General features: G+C 41.9%; 2 protein-coding genes across 5 annotated transcripts; both read left to right on the top strand.

Moving 5' to 3' along the window:
- The first annotated feature begins 407 nt into the window (after positions 1–407).
- On the top strand, positions 408–8,293 carry LOC137608480 (phosphatidylinositol 4,5-bisphosphate 5-phosphatase A). Of its 2 annotated transcripts, none has more exons than XM_068334896.1 (13): positions 408–624; positions 1,891–2,487; positions 3,859–3,966; positions 4,126–4,234; positions 4,347–4,463; positions 4,798–4,973; positions 5,135–5,246; positions 5,382–5,491; positions 5,684–5,894; positions 5,986–6,123; positions 6,204–6,269; positions 6,347–6,451; positions 7,115–8,293. In XM_068334896.1, the coding sequence occupies exons 2-13, from the start codon at positions 1,895–1,897 to the stop codon at positions 7,604–7,606; spliced, it is 2,337 nt and encodes a 778-aa protein (XP_068190997.1). In that variant the 5' UTR covers positions 408–624; positions 1,891–1,894; the 3' UTR covers positions 7,607–8,293. The 2 variants fall into 2 exon arrangements, with proteins under 2 accessions (XP_068190997.1, XP_068190998.1); XM_068334897.1 differs by lacking the exon at positions 408–624 and adding an exon at positions 6,835–6,949 and having other exon boundaries at positions 1,522–2,487; positions 7,115–7,243.
- A 2,124-nt stretch (positions 8,294–10,417) lies between these two features.
- mat2aa (methionine adenosyltransferase 2Aa) lies at positions 10,418–16,328 on the top strand. 3 transcript variants are annotated; one of them, XM_068334900.1, is made up of 9 exons: positions 10,418–10,846; positions 12,197–12,274; positions 13,397–13,519; positions 13,774–13,886; positions 14,022–14,165; positions 14,304–14,522; positions 14,597–14,779; positions 15,435–15,568; positions 15,667–16,328. In XM_068334900.1, exons 1-9 carry the CDS (start codon positions 10,756–10,758, stop codon positions 15,767–15,769), a joined length of 1,188 nt encoding a protein of 395 aa, XP_068191001.1. In that variant the 5' UTR covers positions 10,418–10,755; the 3' UTR covers positions 15,770–16,328. The 3 variants fall into 3 exon arrangements, with proteins under 3 accessions (XP_068191001.1, XP_068190999.1, XP_068191000.1); XM_068334898.1 differs by having other exon boundaries at positions 13,774–14,165; XM_068334899.1 differs by lacking the exon at positions 10,418–10,846 and adding an exon at positions 10,970–11,219 and having other exon boundaries at positions 13,774–14,165.
- The last annotated feature ends 884 nt before the right edge of the window (positions 16,329–17,212 follow it).

The raw sequence follows: 17,212 nt of genomic DNA, 5'->3' as shown, positions 1-17,212 counted from the left end.
TTTGTAGTTTCAATGTCGTTGCAACCGCAATGTGAAAACACAGGGTTTCCTGTATTTGTTGTGATGAAAGGTTTATCTGCGGCGCTGTATTAGATTTTAAGGGCGTCCAGCCCCGACCGGCTGGAGTGCTCTTAATTATAGGCGTGCTGATCAATTCAGCAGCAATCAATGACGCACTAATGTCAGATTAACGCGTCACTGACACGACAGATGCTCAATTATTTATGGTCGGCCGCGCTTTATTGATAGCTGATTTATTTTATTTTTTTTGCCTTTCTTGTTCTACCCGCCCCCAGGTACCCATATCATGTTTTTCTATCTGGGGGGGGGGGGGCAGAGAGAGAGAGAGAGAAACAGAGAGAGAGAGAGAGGCGATGGGTCGGTCGGTGTGTGGATGGCTGAGGCGCAACGATGACCGAAAGGCGCACAGCTGATCAAGCCAACTGCGCCACATTCCGTGATAACTGGGATGAGGACTGATCATCAGTTGTGTCACAGCACAAACGTCCTCATGCAGGACTTCGGACGAATCTCACGTCACCGTGTCCTGTCCTGACAGACCTGCACCGCGTCGGGAACGTCCGCTGTCCGCGGTGCTGACGGGTCCGTCCTGCGCGCTCCTGGGTCGGATTTTTTTTTTTTAATTTTATTTTTGTATTATTATTATTATTATTATTATTATTATCACCGATCCTGCTCTCACCTGTACGTGGATTGATTAGCGTGGAAGACTTAAGACTGATGCCAATCCGCTCTGTGGATCTGTGAGATCACCTTTGCGGTTCACCTTGGGGGAGGAGGGGTGTGGGGTGGGGGGGACGCATGAAAGGTAAGACAGATGTGTTGATGAGGGCTGTGGGCGTACACTGCAGTTTCGTGCCTGTGTCTGTCTCCATGTGCTTTGTGGGTTGTTTCTCTGTGATGGAGTTCTTCTGTAGACCTAAATTCTCAATCAAGATGAAAATGTGCGGTTTGCTATTGAGGCGCTGAAAGTTTTCACTCTTAATGTGAATTTAAGGCGACCCTGACTGCTCAAGCTGCGTTTTAGAAGGTGGCCAACGCAGGCATTCTAAAGAAATCCTCATTTGCATGTCATGAATAATTAAGTAAAGGTGTATAATATCTGCGTGGGAGGCCCATGTCGCCACATCCGCCTCATTACAGTATCTGTTGACATTGGCGTGTATCCATTATGTGCAGCCTTGATCTGCTGCATCCCTCTGACTCAGTTCAGTCTCTTAAGGTGAGTGATCACGTGGTGTTTTAATGGTGATGCTAGTGATGTAAGGATATTGATGATCAGCTTCTATCAGTCTCCTATTAACCAGGGTCAGAGGTTAATTTACTTTGCCAGTCAACAAAATTATAACCAAGGACAAAGGCCCTCAGTTAAGACCTCAGCCCACCAGTGAAAATGAACACATTTAAAATTAGAGCTACTTAGCTTAATTAGGTTTTACTTTACCCATTTTACTTTGTAATATATGATTCTTAAATGGGTCACTGTTTCAAATTTAGTACTTTTAACACTTGTTTTGGTGGTACTTGAATGCAGCACTAATTTCTACTGCATGGTGCTGCTACTTTCACTTCAGGAAAAGATCTGAGGGCCTGTTCCACCGCTGGCCAGGCCAAATTGAATTCTCTTGATAACGTCATCGGGGACATCTGGGGAGTGTGATGCGGACATCTGTTCAGTAAAATGGGACGCATTCCCTCACCTTCTGTTCAATTCAGGCAAATCCTCTGTAGACTCACGTTTGATGAAGACCACTGATGTAGAGATTGTGTGGCATAACTGAAGGCACATTGAAGATTTAGTTTAAAAAAAGACGTCATTTACACACCCTGTATCTCAAAGTTTAATTTTTAATATACTCTGGATTGCAGGCTCATGGATCGCATGCAACAGAAACAAGTCAGCGCTGCGCCTTGCGGGTCCAAAGTACAATCTGGTCCCAGCGCAATGATCGAAGCTGGTACCGGATTACCTCCACAGCTTGTATTCCAGGATGCACCTCCCATCAGCCCAGCAGGGGTGCTCAGAAAACAGCCTGGATTGTGCCCCATGCAGCCTGCAGTTACACTTATGAAACCAACAGATCAACAGTCAGGGCAAACAAATCCTGGGTTCACTCCGGCAAGCATAAGCCGACCGAGACCAACTGCGTTTGGAACTAAACTTGTTCAAAAGAAAACCAGGATCTCGGTTGACTCCTCTAAAGAATTGCCCTTGATTCCAGTCTGTATCCCAGGACCTCAGAGTCCCAATCTGGCACCACACTCCCCAATAGAGGCCTCCATCTCTCTTAACAGTCCTCAGAGTCCTCGCAGCCCACAGGCCTCCACAGGCCAGCCTTGCCTGAGTCCCAACTTCAACATCAGCCCCCAAACCAGCCTCAGTCCTCAGCCACAGAGGACCCCCTCTCCAGGAAACTCAACACAGGGCCAAGTGCAGCCAGAGAAGACAGACGAGAACGACTTCAGGTGAGGTTTGATACCAATTATCCTTTAAAAAGAATTCTATTAGCAGTACTGAGGCTGTGTTGCTCCACTTTCTTTCTAAATGCAGCTCAAGAAGCTGAACTCACCGGCTGTATGAAAGCCGATGTGTGCCAAATGAAGTCACATGAATCAAATCTGAAAATTTTACTAAGAGCTTTGTGAGCCCAAAAGAGTGACACAGCCACATTTTGCTGGCAGTATTCCCAGAGACACAGTTTTGTTTGGTTCCTCATTCATGACTAACAGCTGCATATAAAAATGGCTTTTTGCATTTGCAGAAATGTACTCTTACAGAGGAAACATGCCTGAAGGCTTTCGTGTGGCAGTAACCTCTGCAACTCCTACTGTCATCCTTTACCAGATTTATTTACTTTATCCACTAATTTCTATGTTTGAGCAAAAAATTGTATATATCTTAAAATATAATCCATCACCAATGCCATATTTTCCTCTTTTTTATTCATTTTGTTTTATTGCCTGGTTTATTCTATTGACATCAGTGAGTATTTTAAAAACTGGGCTTAGTGGAAAGATTGTGATGAGCTCTGGTGATGAGCTCTGCAGCATCAAAATTACATTTAGTACGTAAACAATGATCAAAAAAATTGTATATATTAACATTAATGCACTGCAAATATATTAAACCTCATGTTTAGAAATTTTTTAAACCTGCAAAATAAAATACATGATGAAGGTGATAAGTTTCTTGTTTCAAACCTTGTAAATATACCCATTGGACATTTAGGAAACTGAATCTATAGCTGAGCCCATTTCGATCTTATGGCAGAAATAATAAAATGAATGATTGTGTGATGTGATGATTATATAGTTAGTACACCAATTGGTGAAGTGGAAGAAAAGTAGTGCCATCTATTTCAACAACTATTTCATAATTAAAATCATATTTCAAGCAAAAAATGCTTACAAATTCCAATCTGGAAAATTTGTGCATTTTTACTTTCTTTCTTTTCCATAGTTATAAACTGAATAACATATTCCACGCAATTCAAATAATCAATCAAATAATTAGTCTGAAGAGAAATTGTGACTTGCTTGGGTGGGTTATTCTCTGGTTTCTGCAATAAAAATAAAGTAGAATAGCTGGTAGTTTAATTAGTGAAGGCACAGTGTCTTTAGCACACATACACACACATACACACACACACATGTACATATACACATACACACACACACTTTCAATCACCATCAAGACACGGAGTCTGTAATGATGCCGATCTTCTTCTATATTCACAACCACTGTTGGGAGGATTACAGCACAGATTATTTTTACCCTCCAGCATGTAAAGCTTTTAAATCATGCCCAGCATTCCCAGTGTTTCTATCCTCTGAAAGGGTCGCCATCATCACATGGAATGTGGGCTCAGCTGTCCCGCCAGATGACATCATCTCTCTGTTCGGATCGAATGTTTCAGATGGGAGCACTGACATGTTCATCATCGGGTAAGCAAGTATTACTTCAGTGCCAGCGAGACAGCCGTGAGTGCCCACTCAGTCATCTGTGTGTGTTTCAAGCCGTCCCATCCTGATACTCATCACGGTCCTTTTTACTGATGCTCATTACTTCTTTATGATGGTTTCTACTTTTCTGGCACCACACAGACTCCAGGAAGTTAATTCCATGATCAATAAGCGGCTGAAGGATGTTCTGTTTGCAGACCAGTGGAGTGAGCTTTGCATGGACACGCTCAGTCCTTTTGGATATGTTTTGGTCAGCACAGTGAAATCTGATGAGTTTTTTTCCTTCTCTTTGAATTCTTCCACTATAAAATCCAGACTATAGCATTGATATGTATTATATTATATGTGTTCCATCTGTTTAGGTGGCATCCCAACGCATGCAAGGAGTCCTGTTGCTGGTCTTCTCAAAATACTGCCATCTTCCTTTCCTAAGAGGTGTGCAGACAGAGAGTACTCGTACAGGACTTGGAGGATACTGGGTACGTGCTGCGCATTAAAGTGATGCTGCAAAGGTTTATCACACTGTAAAATTTGTGGTGCAATTGTGTGAGGGTTTAAAGGGAAAGGAGTGGGGTGTTAAACGTGCGGCGTGTGCTACTTCCTGCTGGCATGCTTGGGTGCATGTTTTGGCACATGACCTTCCTGTGCGTGTTGACAGCAGCATCACTTTCTGCTGGTGATGTCACCTTCTCTTTGAGGTCAGTGCAGCAGCAGGCTGTCTGGCTTCCTGGTTCAGTGGCTAATGGGCTTTTTTAATTTTTTTATTTAGCATTTTAAAAATTCTTTCTTTGTCCATTTTTTTCTCACTTTAAGGGAAACAAAGGGGGTGTCAGTGCGAGGATGACAGTGTTTGGCCACCCGGTGTGCTTTCTCAACTGTCACCTGCCGGCTCACATGAGAAACCTGGAGCAGCGGATGGAGGACTTTGAAAGCATCCTGCAGCAACAGCAGTTTGATGGAGGGACTGCCACCGGTGTGCTGGACCACGAGTGGGTGACAACATTGAAAATTTTGTATAATATTCCCTCAGCTGAAGATTAACCATCCATAAGAAATGCATTAAAATCAGTTACATTACATTTAATTCTACCCTTTTTGAATTAAAATTCAATCATTTTATTTTTCTACTTGATTTTTTTTCTGCTACCAGTGTTGTCTTTTGGTTTGGGGATTTAAATTTCCGTATCGAAGATTATGACATCCACGTGGTGAAATGTGCAATCGACAGCAACAAACTGCCACTTCTGTGGGAGCGGGATCAGGTGAGACCCCTTTAGTATTTTAAAACCTGCAGCCTTTAAAAACGTCTGTCTATCTCTTGAACACCAAACATGACCAATAGAGAGCACTCTAGCACAGAGTGAAGGAACGTCACCTTTCCTCTGTTCACTCCACAGCTCAACATGGCTAAAACCACCGAGTCCATCCTGGAGGGCTTTAATGAAGGACCCCTACAATTCCCACCTACTTATAAGTTTGATGTGGGCACCCATACTTATGACACCAGGTATTCTCTTACCATTTGGGAACTTTTTTTCATTATTTGGTCTTGTGGGGTTTTTTTCTCCATGGTTGAAAATTGAAACTCCCACTGGAGAGCTGCTCTTTGACATTTTGGAAATTTTAAATACATCCATGTTTTTCATTTAGCTCACACCAGCTGTGACAGTCCATCCCTGTTTTATCTCCTTTCTGTCAGTGCTAAGAAGAGGAAACCTGCCTGGACAGATCGCATTCTCTGGCGTCTTCGTCGCACCGGCTCCCCAGTCCCTACCCACAATGCAGCACTGCAGCGCGGCCTGACCTCTTGGTTGGGAGGAGCAACTAAAGTAACACAGCGTGTGTACCAAAGTCACATGGACTACACCAACAGTGACCACAAGCCTGTTTCTGCCCTGTTTTCACTGCAAGTGAGGCAATAGTTTGTAAAATTCTTCCAGTTTGCTGTCAATTGATAATTTATGTTTCTATGCTCTTTTTTTGTGCTTTTTTCTTTTCTAGTTCCCCTTCAAGGTGGATGTACCCTTGGTGGAGCTGCAGGTAAATAAGGAATGGTCTAAAGTTTCAGATGCTACAGTCAGATTCACTTTTGCGTCAACTTATCAGCGTAGTTCATGGGACTGGATAGCAATATACAAGGTAAGGGTTCATTTGTTTAAAGGTGCTGGGTCAGTTTTTACAATTTCAAGTGTCAGTGTTCAATTTTTTTTCCTGAATAGGTTGGGTTCAGACATTACAAAGACTACCAGGCTTACTTATGGGCCAAGGGAGAGCATGCGGCACAGGTGAGTGAAATACTGACGGTCATACATTCAGTGCTCCAGCTGGATTCAGTTTTGCTTTCCCTTTCCCTCCTCCCCAGGTAACATTTTCAGAGGAAGATTTACCCAGAGATGATTGTGATTACATCCTGGGCTATTACAGTAATAATATGAACTGCATTGTTGGACTGTCAACACTCATTCAGGTAAGAAACACCAGCAGATGAATAGACATCACAGTGACACTTCATTTAATGACAGCCTCCACTTTTGGCAAAGGTTTGCTCTGAATACCTTCAAGGTATTGAACGTGGTTGGGTTCAACGCTCTCTGCAAATCAATTAACTTCGCACTGGCAAAACTGGCACCATTTCCTAATGGGTACAGCGTTGGTGCATAGCAGTATTTAAGTATTGAAAGAATGGCTTGAAATGCAAACAATGACTACTTTATTTTATTTTATTTTAGGCCTTTCCAAGGCCTGTTTTGAATGTTCAGGCTGGTCTCTTTCATGAGGAGAACACCAGCGGGGCTGATTGTGTGTCTGACTTTTACTGAATGTGTTTGCTGTTGTTTTGTGTGCTGACAGGATCATTCCATGGAAAATCATCCCATGAACACTATCAAATTACTCTCAAACAGTTATTGGCCACTATTGAAAGTTAAGGTTGCACAGAACAACTTAGAAGAACTACAAAAATAAGGTAGAGAGTAAACTTCAGGAGTGTGACACTAAAGTTCACAGTTACTGTAGAGTTACTTTCTTGCCTAAATAAAGGTTTTGGACAGGTGGGATTACAAACCTCCAGTTATTTGCTTTCTTTAACAACCTGCTACATGCTTTATTCTTCTCTTGGCACCCTGCCCAGATCAAGATGCCGATCCACAGCCCCACCGTCCATCGCTGCGACAGCTCAGACTTCAGCTCGGAGGATGATAGCACTCTGGTTCTACTGGCACCAAACTCCCGCAGCCCCAGCCCTAAAACTGGCAAACACCACCATCGCCACCGTCGCAGCCGCAGCCCCGCCGTCCCGGCTCTCGCTTCCAAACCCCTTCCGACCCTGCAAGGCCTCAGCCTTGGTTCTCGCACCAAAGAGGGCCAGACTCGCAGTCACTCTCCCTGTTCCGCTGCTAAGAAGGAACGACTGGTCTCCCCTGACGTTGTTCATTCTCCCACCATAAGCCCGTTGAGCCCCCGCAGCCCTGTGTCTCCAGGTGGAGGGGTGACGGCTCCAGAGGCCCTGATCGCAGCCATCATAGGTGAACACAGACCAGCTCAGGTTAGCCCCACAGGGGTCAAACAGATAGGAAAGACAGGTGAAACAAACACTGTATTGAACAGAAAAATCAATAGTTAAAGGAGATACTGCACAAGTACTGTAGAGAAACAGGACAGTTCATGCATTCTGATTCCAGCCTCTGTTTTTAGAAGCAGCCCATTTACATACATTTTAGGTAGTTTGCAAACATTCCACATCATTGATGATAGACCTGCAGCTCTCTGTTTCTGAACCCACTATCATGTCATACACTGTGTATTTCTGAGTCACGGATGTGTCCAGACAAGTGCTTTTGTATATACATATCATATGTAAACTAACATATTGAATGTGAGACCAAGGTCAGTTTAAACCCGTGATGAATGAGAGCAGTTATTACCGAAAAGAGTATGAATCTATGTCAACAGTATTGATGGTAACAGAGTTCACACGGGAGTGTTTGCGTGTGTAGGAGTGCAAGACTGTCTTAAAAAATGTATTAAATATGTGAATTTTTGACCAGATTTTGAATATTATTTTAACTCTATGGTTCTTGGTCTTTATTCATAAATAATATAATGCGTCCAAGAACATAGAGTTTTTCATTGCCTCAGTACGTGTGAATTATCCACATGCTTGTGTGCCTTTTGAGAGTGATGCAGTTTTCCTTAGAAGCTTTGTAAATACAGTCCCTGCCCAATGGCCAGTGGCTGAATGTTTAGGAAGATGTGACTCATCCAATTTTGTGTGCAAATAGAACAACAAATGGAAATTAAATAAGAAAATAAACAAATGAAATACAATTTACTGATCAAACGCTGCTTCAAACCATCAAGAAGTTTACTTTTGTGTTTGTCTGGACTCCGACATACCAACATGGACTCAAGTCACATGATGAGTCTATAACAGACAAAAGTGGAAGGAAGTGCTTGAAGCTGCTGTGAAATCAATTATGTCAGAAGCTGGATAGGTAGATGGATAGATGGATACATACATACATACTTTATTAATCCCGGCGGAAATTGCACATATCCACTGCTCAGGCATTACATAACGAATACTGGATAAACACCAGGAGAAAAAGAAACACTGACATCACAGGACATACCACAAGACATACACTACACTAACAGACACATGCAGAATTGACAGGACATACTAAACTATAAAATATAAACAGTATAAAATTCAATAAAATCCATTCAACCGCGTGCTGAGCTCGCCGCCACCCCCCCCACCCACCCACCACGCTCCTCCTGAGAGAGTCATTGTACCCCCTGATGGCACGGGGCACGAAGGAGGACCTCAGCCTCTCTGTTGAGGCGCTGTGTGACAGCAGTCTGCCGCTGAAGGTGCTTCTCTGCTGGGAGAATGTTGTGTGTAGGGGGTGGCTGGTGTTGTTCATGATAGCCTTAACTTTAGACATGGTCCTGCTCTGCAGAAGTGTCTCCATATTGATTGTTTTTGCAGTTTGGACCCTGGTTTATTGCTGACCTGGGAGAACACCTGCAATGTTCCGTGTTAAACACGAGAAATAGACAGAAATTCCGTGGCGTGCTTAATGTTATGCTATAAAATTAAAAGAACGACGTTTTACATTTTTCAATCAATCAACTTTTATTTATATAGCGCTGAATCATATCAGAAGACATTTCAAAGTGCTTTACAGATAGAAAGCCCACAATGCCCTCCAGAGGAAGCATTTTTAATGCTTTGACCTATTGTTTTCAAATCTCATCTTAATGCCATGCTTAATTAATGGAAATCTTTCAGACATACCAAAGTCTGCCAGCTCCCCTGTTTTTAGTTTTTCTATACATTTATTTTTAAGTTATATTTAATAACAGCTTAAGGCCTACAAATTCCGTATACAGTATAATGATATCTGTAGACTATATTCAGATATTCAAATGTAGTGTCAATCTAAGACGGAATAAGTTGTTGAAAAGTCAAAGTAGATTTATTTCAAGAGTTTACATATAAAATAGGTCAACAAGCACATTATACTTGAAACCAGCACTCAGAAGCAAACATGGTTAGCTGCGTGTGTGTGTGTGTGTGTGTGTGTGTGTGTGTGTGTGTGTGTGTGTGTGTGTGTGTGTGTGTGTGTGTGTGTGTGATACTCAACTTACTGTTTTCTCAATACTATTATGGACTCACACAACTTGATGAAAGCTTTATTTTCTTTTGTTCTAAATTAACATTGGCAATTATTGCTGAAAATTCAACAAAACAGAAAAATAATAATCAAAGATCAATTTGACCCCAGTGCACCCCCCACCCCACCCTTCCACATACATCATTGAAACTCTCACCATTTTTCTGCCATCCCAGTTGTCAAATGTGTCGTCATGTCCTGAGGTGGTAGAAAAACCATAGCTGCTGTAAAACACAGATGCAGGAGCCTCCAGGTCATGTGACTAAATCAATGTTTAGACAGAGCCTCACTCCGGGGTGAACTATAGGGACACGTTAAACTCAAAAACCAACAATAACCACTGCAGTCAGAGACTGCAACATCCTGCGACACCCCTGAATTCAAAATTTTACGCTGACCTACTCGCATAAGTCAAAGATCAAAGCTAGTTTTCTGACCTACTTTCATAGATCAAAGCACTAGCTTTGATTTACGGTCCTACGCACACCAGACAGCGAGTAGCAGAGTTGAAGCACAGGCTGATGGAAAGCCTCTAAAAAAGCTACATGGTGGCCAACGGCCTCACTCCATCACACCCACCTGCACAGGTAAACATGGCAGCTGTAGATAGGCCCAAATTCACAGACAGTTGTAACAACTGGGTCCTTTCCAGATGGTGCTGGTGTGTCAAAATGCGATGGAAACTTTTCATGCTATTGGTGTTATTGACACCACTTGCTGGCTGACTGATTGACGCACCCAGAGTCCAAACATCAAAGGCTTGTAATTTACCCTGAAGCTCAGTGACGTCTTTCATCAAAGTGAACACGCCCACTTGATCACGTGGACTATGCCCAACAACAACATTGGCTGAAGGGAAATGACTGGAAGAGTCTGAAAAGTTGTACAGCCATACTGTATAAATGCAGCTGTGGAGCCGCTTTGCTCCTCACCGGCAGGCTGACAACTATCAGCTGATCCCAGACCCGTTTGGAGACGGAGCATCCTGACCAGCCTCTGACCTTAACAAGAAAATCTCGGTATTAGCTGCCAGTTTTAATTAAACGAGAAAAAACAAAAAACAAAGATAACAACAAAAAACAAAACAAAAATGAACGGCCATACCAACGGTTACCATGACAACCCGCCCATCGACGACTGTTTCCTCTTCACTTCAGAGTCCGTGGGAGAAGGACACCCTGGTAAGTTTGAACTTATAACCAACTTCCGGTCTGCAGTAGTTCGTCCTCTGATTGGAACAGCTAACCGGAAGGCACGCGACCACCCGACCAAATAAGGACGCTCTGGCCGTGGTCGCTCAGCAGCTTCGTTTTGTAAACATCCTTCCTGTGTGCAGCTTTGGTTGTTTCGTGTTTTTATTACGGATCTTCTACATGCTAAAGGAACAAACTTAATATCACACGCATAAACAGTGACCACGTGTATTGTACTTTTATTCAACACAGCTGCCATGAGGCGTTGCGTCATCGCAGTATTACGTCATGTTCATGTGCTGGACGGTGTTAGTTTTACCTAATTTTCAAAGTCAGACCAACTATCCAGATGGACAGGAAGGTGATCTGTCGAACATCGATTTGTCTGTTATGTGTGGGGGGGGGGGAAAGTATGTTTACAGGCGAGTTATAAGCCATTCTGTTCTTATTTCCCAGAATGATAGCGCTTTGATCTATCTATGCACTAGCTTTGATCTATGGTCTTACTCACCCAGGCTTTCTCCATATGCACTAGTCTATGCACTAGTCAGGTACTACTTGCCTACCCTGAAAGTAGGTAGGGAAATATTATTACATTATTATTATTATTAATACATCCCGCTTCAAAGCGGTGATGTATTGTAATTGTCAGTGTTTGTGTGTCCGTCCTTTCGTTTGTTCGTTCTTCCGTCCGTCCGTCAGTTCACCAAATATCCTCTCAACTATTGCAGATAGAAAAATGAAACAAAAAACTCGGGCGGCAAAGGGGATGAAAATGAGATGATGAACTTGACCTTGAGAAAGCTAGGTCAAGGCCAAATTTAAAGTTTTATACAATGACAACAACAAAAATGTACAACAACACAAAAATGTTGTACTGCCACACTTTAATAATAATAATTATAACACTTTGGTTCTTATTATTATTATTACTGTTATTATAAGTAAACCTCAGCTTTACCTGCTGATAAAATTTAAGCTATGTCTGTGAATGCTGTATAATTTAGGAAGGAGGAAAGATTCTTTCAGATCTTGAACAGAATTGACAGAAATATCCAATCAGGTTTTTCTCATAATTTCTTTTGATCATTATCCCTGTTGTTATACATGCAATTAAAAAATGTTTGATACTTGTTCTGGCTTCATTCAAACTGCTGTATTTTCCAGAAGCAGTATGTTTAGTTAGTGTTATTAGTGTTATTTATTAGGCTATAATTATTTGTATGTAACAATTTTCCTTCCCTCAACATGTTTTTCTTGAAAACCTGAACAATGGCCTCACCTTGATATGTTTTAAAGCGTTCAGGCAAGCATGCTAAAATGTTTTGTTTTACTCAGATAAGATTTGTGACCAGATCAGCGATGCTGTGTTGGACGCACACCTGAAGCAAGACCCAAATGCCAAAGTGGCATGTGGTAAGTCTTCAAACATCAAAGCAGACTGAATCATAGTGACTCATGTAACAAAGCATTTGTTGTTGAAACCTGTGTTGCCAAGTAGAAATCTTACTAAAGACGTCAGTGATAAGACAGTAAGAGCTCGCTGGTGATGTAGGTGTTCGGCTTTGTACATGTATACGTGAGGCTGCATTCTAAACTTGCTGCGTTGCCTGTTAAACCTGCCCAAAGTGGTGATTAGTTCCATCCTAAGATACTTTATCCTGCTGTGACAGCTTCGCTGGATTTGACCTCATTTAAATTTGCATTGAAATGAAAAATTTACACAACATCCAAAATGTTTGAAGTCCTGCCCTCAGTAGAAACTGATCTTTCGAGTCAGGATACTTACCATTACATTATGCCAGTTCACAACAAAGGTTATCTTGTGACACTTTGCACAAGACCAGACTGAAACCATGCTCATTATTTTATATAAATATCCTCATATGTATAAGAACTTGGTAGCGGTGGTGAGGAAAATCTACATTTTCCTTGGAGCATCACCGCTATATATATATGTACACATTAGTTCGTACCTCACGTTAATCTTTTATACAAGTATAGCGTGTAGGAGTTAAACATTGAGAAACAGGCAGAGCCAGAGCTGGATATGAATGCTTAAATGAGCGAACATGAAAAAGGCGACCTGGTAGCAAGGCAGGGAAGTAAATTCATCACATCTAGTCAGTGAAGACCGTTTATTTGATTTTGCATGAACTTAGCTGACACACCTCTTTAATACAGTATGTGCGAGTGCGTGATTGTGCTAATGTTTACCTCACCAGTGTTTGACAACAATTAAGTTACCTTTTGTCTTGCTGTTGTCTGACTGAACTTTATCACGTCATAGTTATTGGTCTAATTATGAACTGTTTATCGAATATGTGTAAAAAAAACTGGATTACTGTTTTCATGAATATTTTTGTTATCTTGTATCTTGCATGGGAGAATTTCTTGTAGATGGTACTGTGAGAGTTGTCAGCATGTTACTTAAATACGAGACAGTCAGCTTGATTCCATCTAAAAGCCCTTTTCTTAATGATGTGTCACACTTAGTCTTACTCTAATCAGTCATACTGTGTGTCATCGTGTCTTCAGAGACTGCTGCTAAGACGGGGATGATCCTACTGGTGGGGGAGATCACCTCCAGTGCCGTTGTTGACTACCAGAAGATTGTCAGGGATACAATCAAAAATATTGGCTATGATGACTCCAACAAAGGTACAGTAGTGAAAGTTGGAAATTATTAAGACCAAATGTCTTCAAGCTTTTCCTACAAGTCCAGTTATGTTTATTCAACACATTGACCTGTTTGTAATGCCATCAGTTTTGCCACGAGGTATAGTGAGAGTGACATCACTGTAACACACACGTGAGCCATGTCTGAAACGGTTTTTTTGGTGACCTGACCTGTTCCAGATTAGAAGAGAGTTTGTTTTGAAGACTGAGGTGAAATATTTTGTCTGAAACTACAGGATTTGACTATAAGACCTGCAATGTGCTGGTTGCTTTGGAGCAGCAGTCACCTGAGATCGCTCGGAGTGTACACCTGGATCGAAAAGATGAAGACTTGGGCGCCGGGGACCAGGTCACATATGCCTACGTATCTTCATCTTTACGTTTCTGTTTGATCCCGGCTGGAGCCGAGGATGTGGAGGTGGAAGTTACTGATGATTTTCTGAATCTTACTCCATGCTGTGGTTTGTGGCTGCATCTCTCACAGGGTCTAATGTTTGGATATGCCACTGATGAGACCGAGGAGTGCATGCCCCTCACTATCGTCTTGGCTCACAAGCTCAATGCCAAGTTGTCTGAGTTGCGTCGTGATGGAACGCTGCCATGGCTCCGCCCTGATTCCAAAAGTCAGGTTAGATGAGGAGATACCATTTAGTTTCATCTTTATTTCTCACAAAATAACCCTTTATTACAGTTATTCTCTACCATGTGGTATACTACATATATATTTCCAGATTTTATTAGTTTTGACATATTTCTGTTTTGCCAGGTGACCGTTCAGTACAGGCAGGATCGGGGTGCCATGGTTCCGCTGCGTGTCCACACTGTTGTGGTGTCTGTGCAGCACGATGAGCATGTAGGTTTCGAAGAGATGTGCCATTGTCTGAAAGAGCAGGTGGTGAAAGCTGTGGTTCCCAGCCAATACCTTGACAATAAAACCATATACCATCTGCAGCCCAGTGGCCGCTTCGTTATTGGAGGACCTCAGGTGAGATCAGAATATCATTCACTACCGTCTTCATTTATAACAAAACAATAACGTTACTCTGCTCCTCCTCATAGGGTGATGCTGGTTTGACTGGGCGTAAGATCATCGTTGATACTTACGGTGGTTGGGGTGCCCACGGAGGCGGAGCATTTTCTGGAAAGGACTACACAAAAGTGGACCGCTCTGCTGCATATGCTGCTCGTTGGGTGGCCAAATCTCTAGTGAAAGCTGGACTCTGCAGGCGTGTGCTGGTCCAGGTGGGTGTATGTTACAGCATATAAACCATGTATGTGTAGGTTCTCAGTTATCCGGGTCATTGTTATTTAAGAAAGTTTCTTGAAGACATTTCGCCTCTCATTCAAGAGGTTTCTTCAGTTCAGTCTTTAAGAAAGTCTTCAAGAAACTCTCTTGAAGTCCAGTGGATTGATTTAAACAGCTTTGAAATATTAAACCAGTATCAAAGAGTCAGTCTCTGATAAACATGGCACTTTCTTTTATATGGAGAGTTCTTCTCACATCATCCTGTTGTCAGCTGGGTCTTTTACGAAGAGATTATTCAGAGATAGTACAACAAATATGTCTTTCTGCAACACATTGTTTATTTCCATGAATGCATTTTACAAAATAACATCACTTAAGTACAAAAGTCATAAAAACAGTTTGGCAGCCTCTGCGTCTGCTGTGATGTCTTCATTTAAATATGCACTTTGTAAACAAATTAAAAAAAAACTTGGCAAACAAATTCATCTTGTGCCTGAGGATGAAGAGCTTTTGTTTGTGTGTTCTCTCCAATTTGAATAGATGTTGTTTGAGTTGGTAGCTAACTGCATGTAGCTGCTTTTTTTTTCATCTCCCTGTGGTTCCTGGGTACGTGTGTCTCAGCTAATGGTGTTAATGTGTGCTCACTTTTAGGTGTCTTACGCCATTGGAATTGCCTATCCACTCTCAGTCTCCATCTTCGACTATGGGACCTCCCAGAAGAGTGAGAAGGAGCTGCTAGAAATTGTGCAGAGGAACTTTGACCTCCGTCCAGGAATTATTGTGAGGTATCCTGTTGTGTCTAAATTCACCTAACAAGCATGCGATCGTTCATGTTTTATGCTTCCGCGAAGTTCATGTGAGTTGCACGTACTTTCTTTTGCAGGGATCTTGACCTGAAGAAGCCGATCTACCAGCCAACAGCAGCTTATGGTCACTTTGGTCGCAACAACTTTTCGTGGGAAATGCCTAAGGAGCTGATATACTAAACCCCTCCTTCAAAGACCTCCCAGTGTGCTTCAGGTGGACCACAGCTATATGTGTGTCTGTCTAACTTCATCCTCCTCCTCTCACATCACCAATACATCTAGGACACGGAAGGATACCCTTTCCCTACTACAGTATTTAGTGTTGCACAAATTTCCAAGAGCCACAAAAGCTATTTGACTGTCTAAAGTAATACAAGTTTCTTTTTTTTCTGCTGGTTCAGCTTTTTCTTATAACCAGTAATGACCTAATATCCTGACACTGAAAATGGAAGAACCTGAATCTCCACAGATCTGCTAAATATTGATGGAATATTAAAATGATGTTTGCTGCAAATATTAAGAAGGAACATCTGGGAATTTACCAGCACTTATGTGGTTTTGTTATAAATATCTTAAACTCATCAGATTTGTGAAATTTAGTATCTTGCCGAAGTTTAGGTCTAGATGTGAGCAGTAATTCCCATATTCTGATGCTTCCTCACAAAAACATTTCACATCTTCTAGTTTTTCAATCATTGCATTGCTTGTCCCAACCTCTTCCTTTTCTCACACACTGACTATTCAGTCCATTTTTTTTATATAATATATATATGTGTGTGTGTGTGTGTGTGTGTGTGTGTGTGTGTGTGTGTGTGTGTGTGTGTGTGTGTGTGTGTGTGTGTGTGTGTGTGTGTGTGTGTGTGTGTGTGTGTGTGTGTGTGTGTGTGTGTGTGTGTGTGTGTTATAATTCCACATAAATGTTCCAAATGATTAATGTTCCTGGTCACCACAATTAAGTTAAAGCTTAAACCCTTCTCCTTTCCTCAGAGTGGCTCTGGGTGTAGCTACAGAGATACTCGGGCTCAGCCACTCTTGGGTAGGGGGTGCTTTTACTTCATCACTGCAACACTCTATGTGAAGTCCTTTTTAGAATAGTATCACAGATTTGTTGGGACCAAATATTTTCACGAATTTTTCAGTCCAAAATAAAGCTTGAACTGACATCGACGGCGATAAATAATAGAGCATTAGAAAGACAGGCGGTATACAATCAACTCAGTGAATGTAGGATGTTATCACTGCTCTCATCTTCTCAGCAGTTTTCTGTAAATAAGGAGGTAGAAATTCAACGCACATCAGTTCTTAGGGACACCAAAAGCTTTCTGTTGTCTGTGGTGTGTGTACAGTAGCTACCAAATGAATGTAAAGCTTAAAGTTGTGTAAGTTTGTTATATTATAACAAATGGGGCCCCGGATAGCACATCTCATCATTCGTTATCTTGAATCAATCAGATCTTTTTTGTAATGTATTTTTTCCCCAACTGGGTTGTCACCAGCATGACAGTTTTAGTTGGGTTCCTCTGGCGCCACCCTGTGGTTTCCAAAGTTTATTACAGGAAATGCTGGGTGTTATTTTGTCCATACATGCTACTGTGAAAGAATTGAAGCTCACAAAAATTATTT

Source organism: Antennarius striatus, chromosome 15 (genome assembly GCF_040054535.1).
Source record: "Antennarius striatus isolate MH-2024 chromosome 15, ASM4005453v1, whole genome shotgun sequence".
Taxonomy (NCBI): Eukaryota; Metazoa; Chordata; class Actinopteri; order Lophiiformes; family Antennariidae; genus Antennarius; species Antennarius striatus.
The sequence above is the reverse complement of the archived record's forward strand: the minus strand, read 5'-3'. Positions and strand labels throughout refer to the sequence as shown.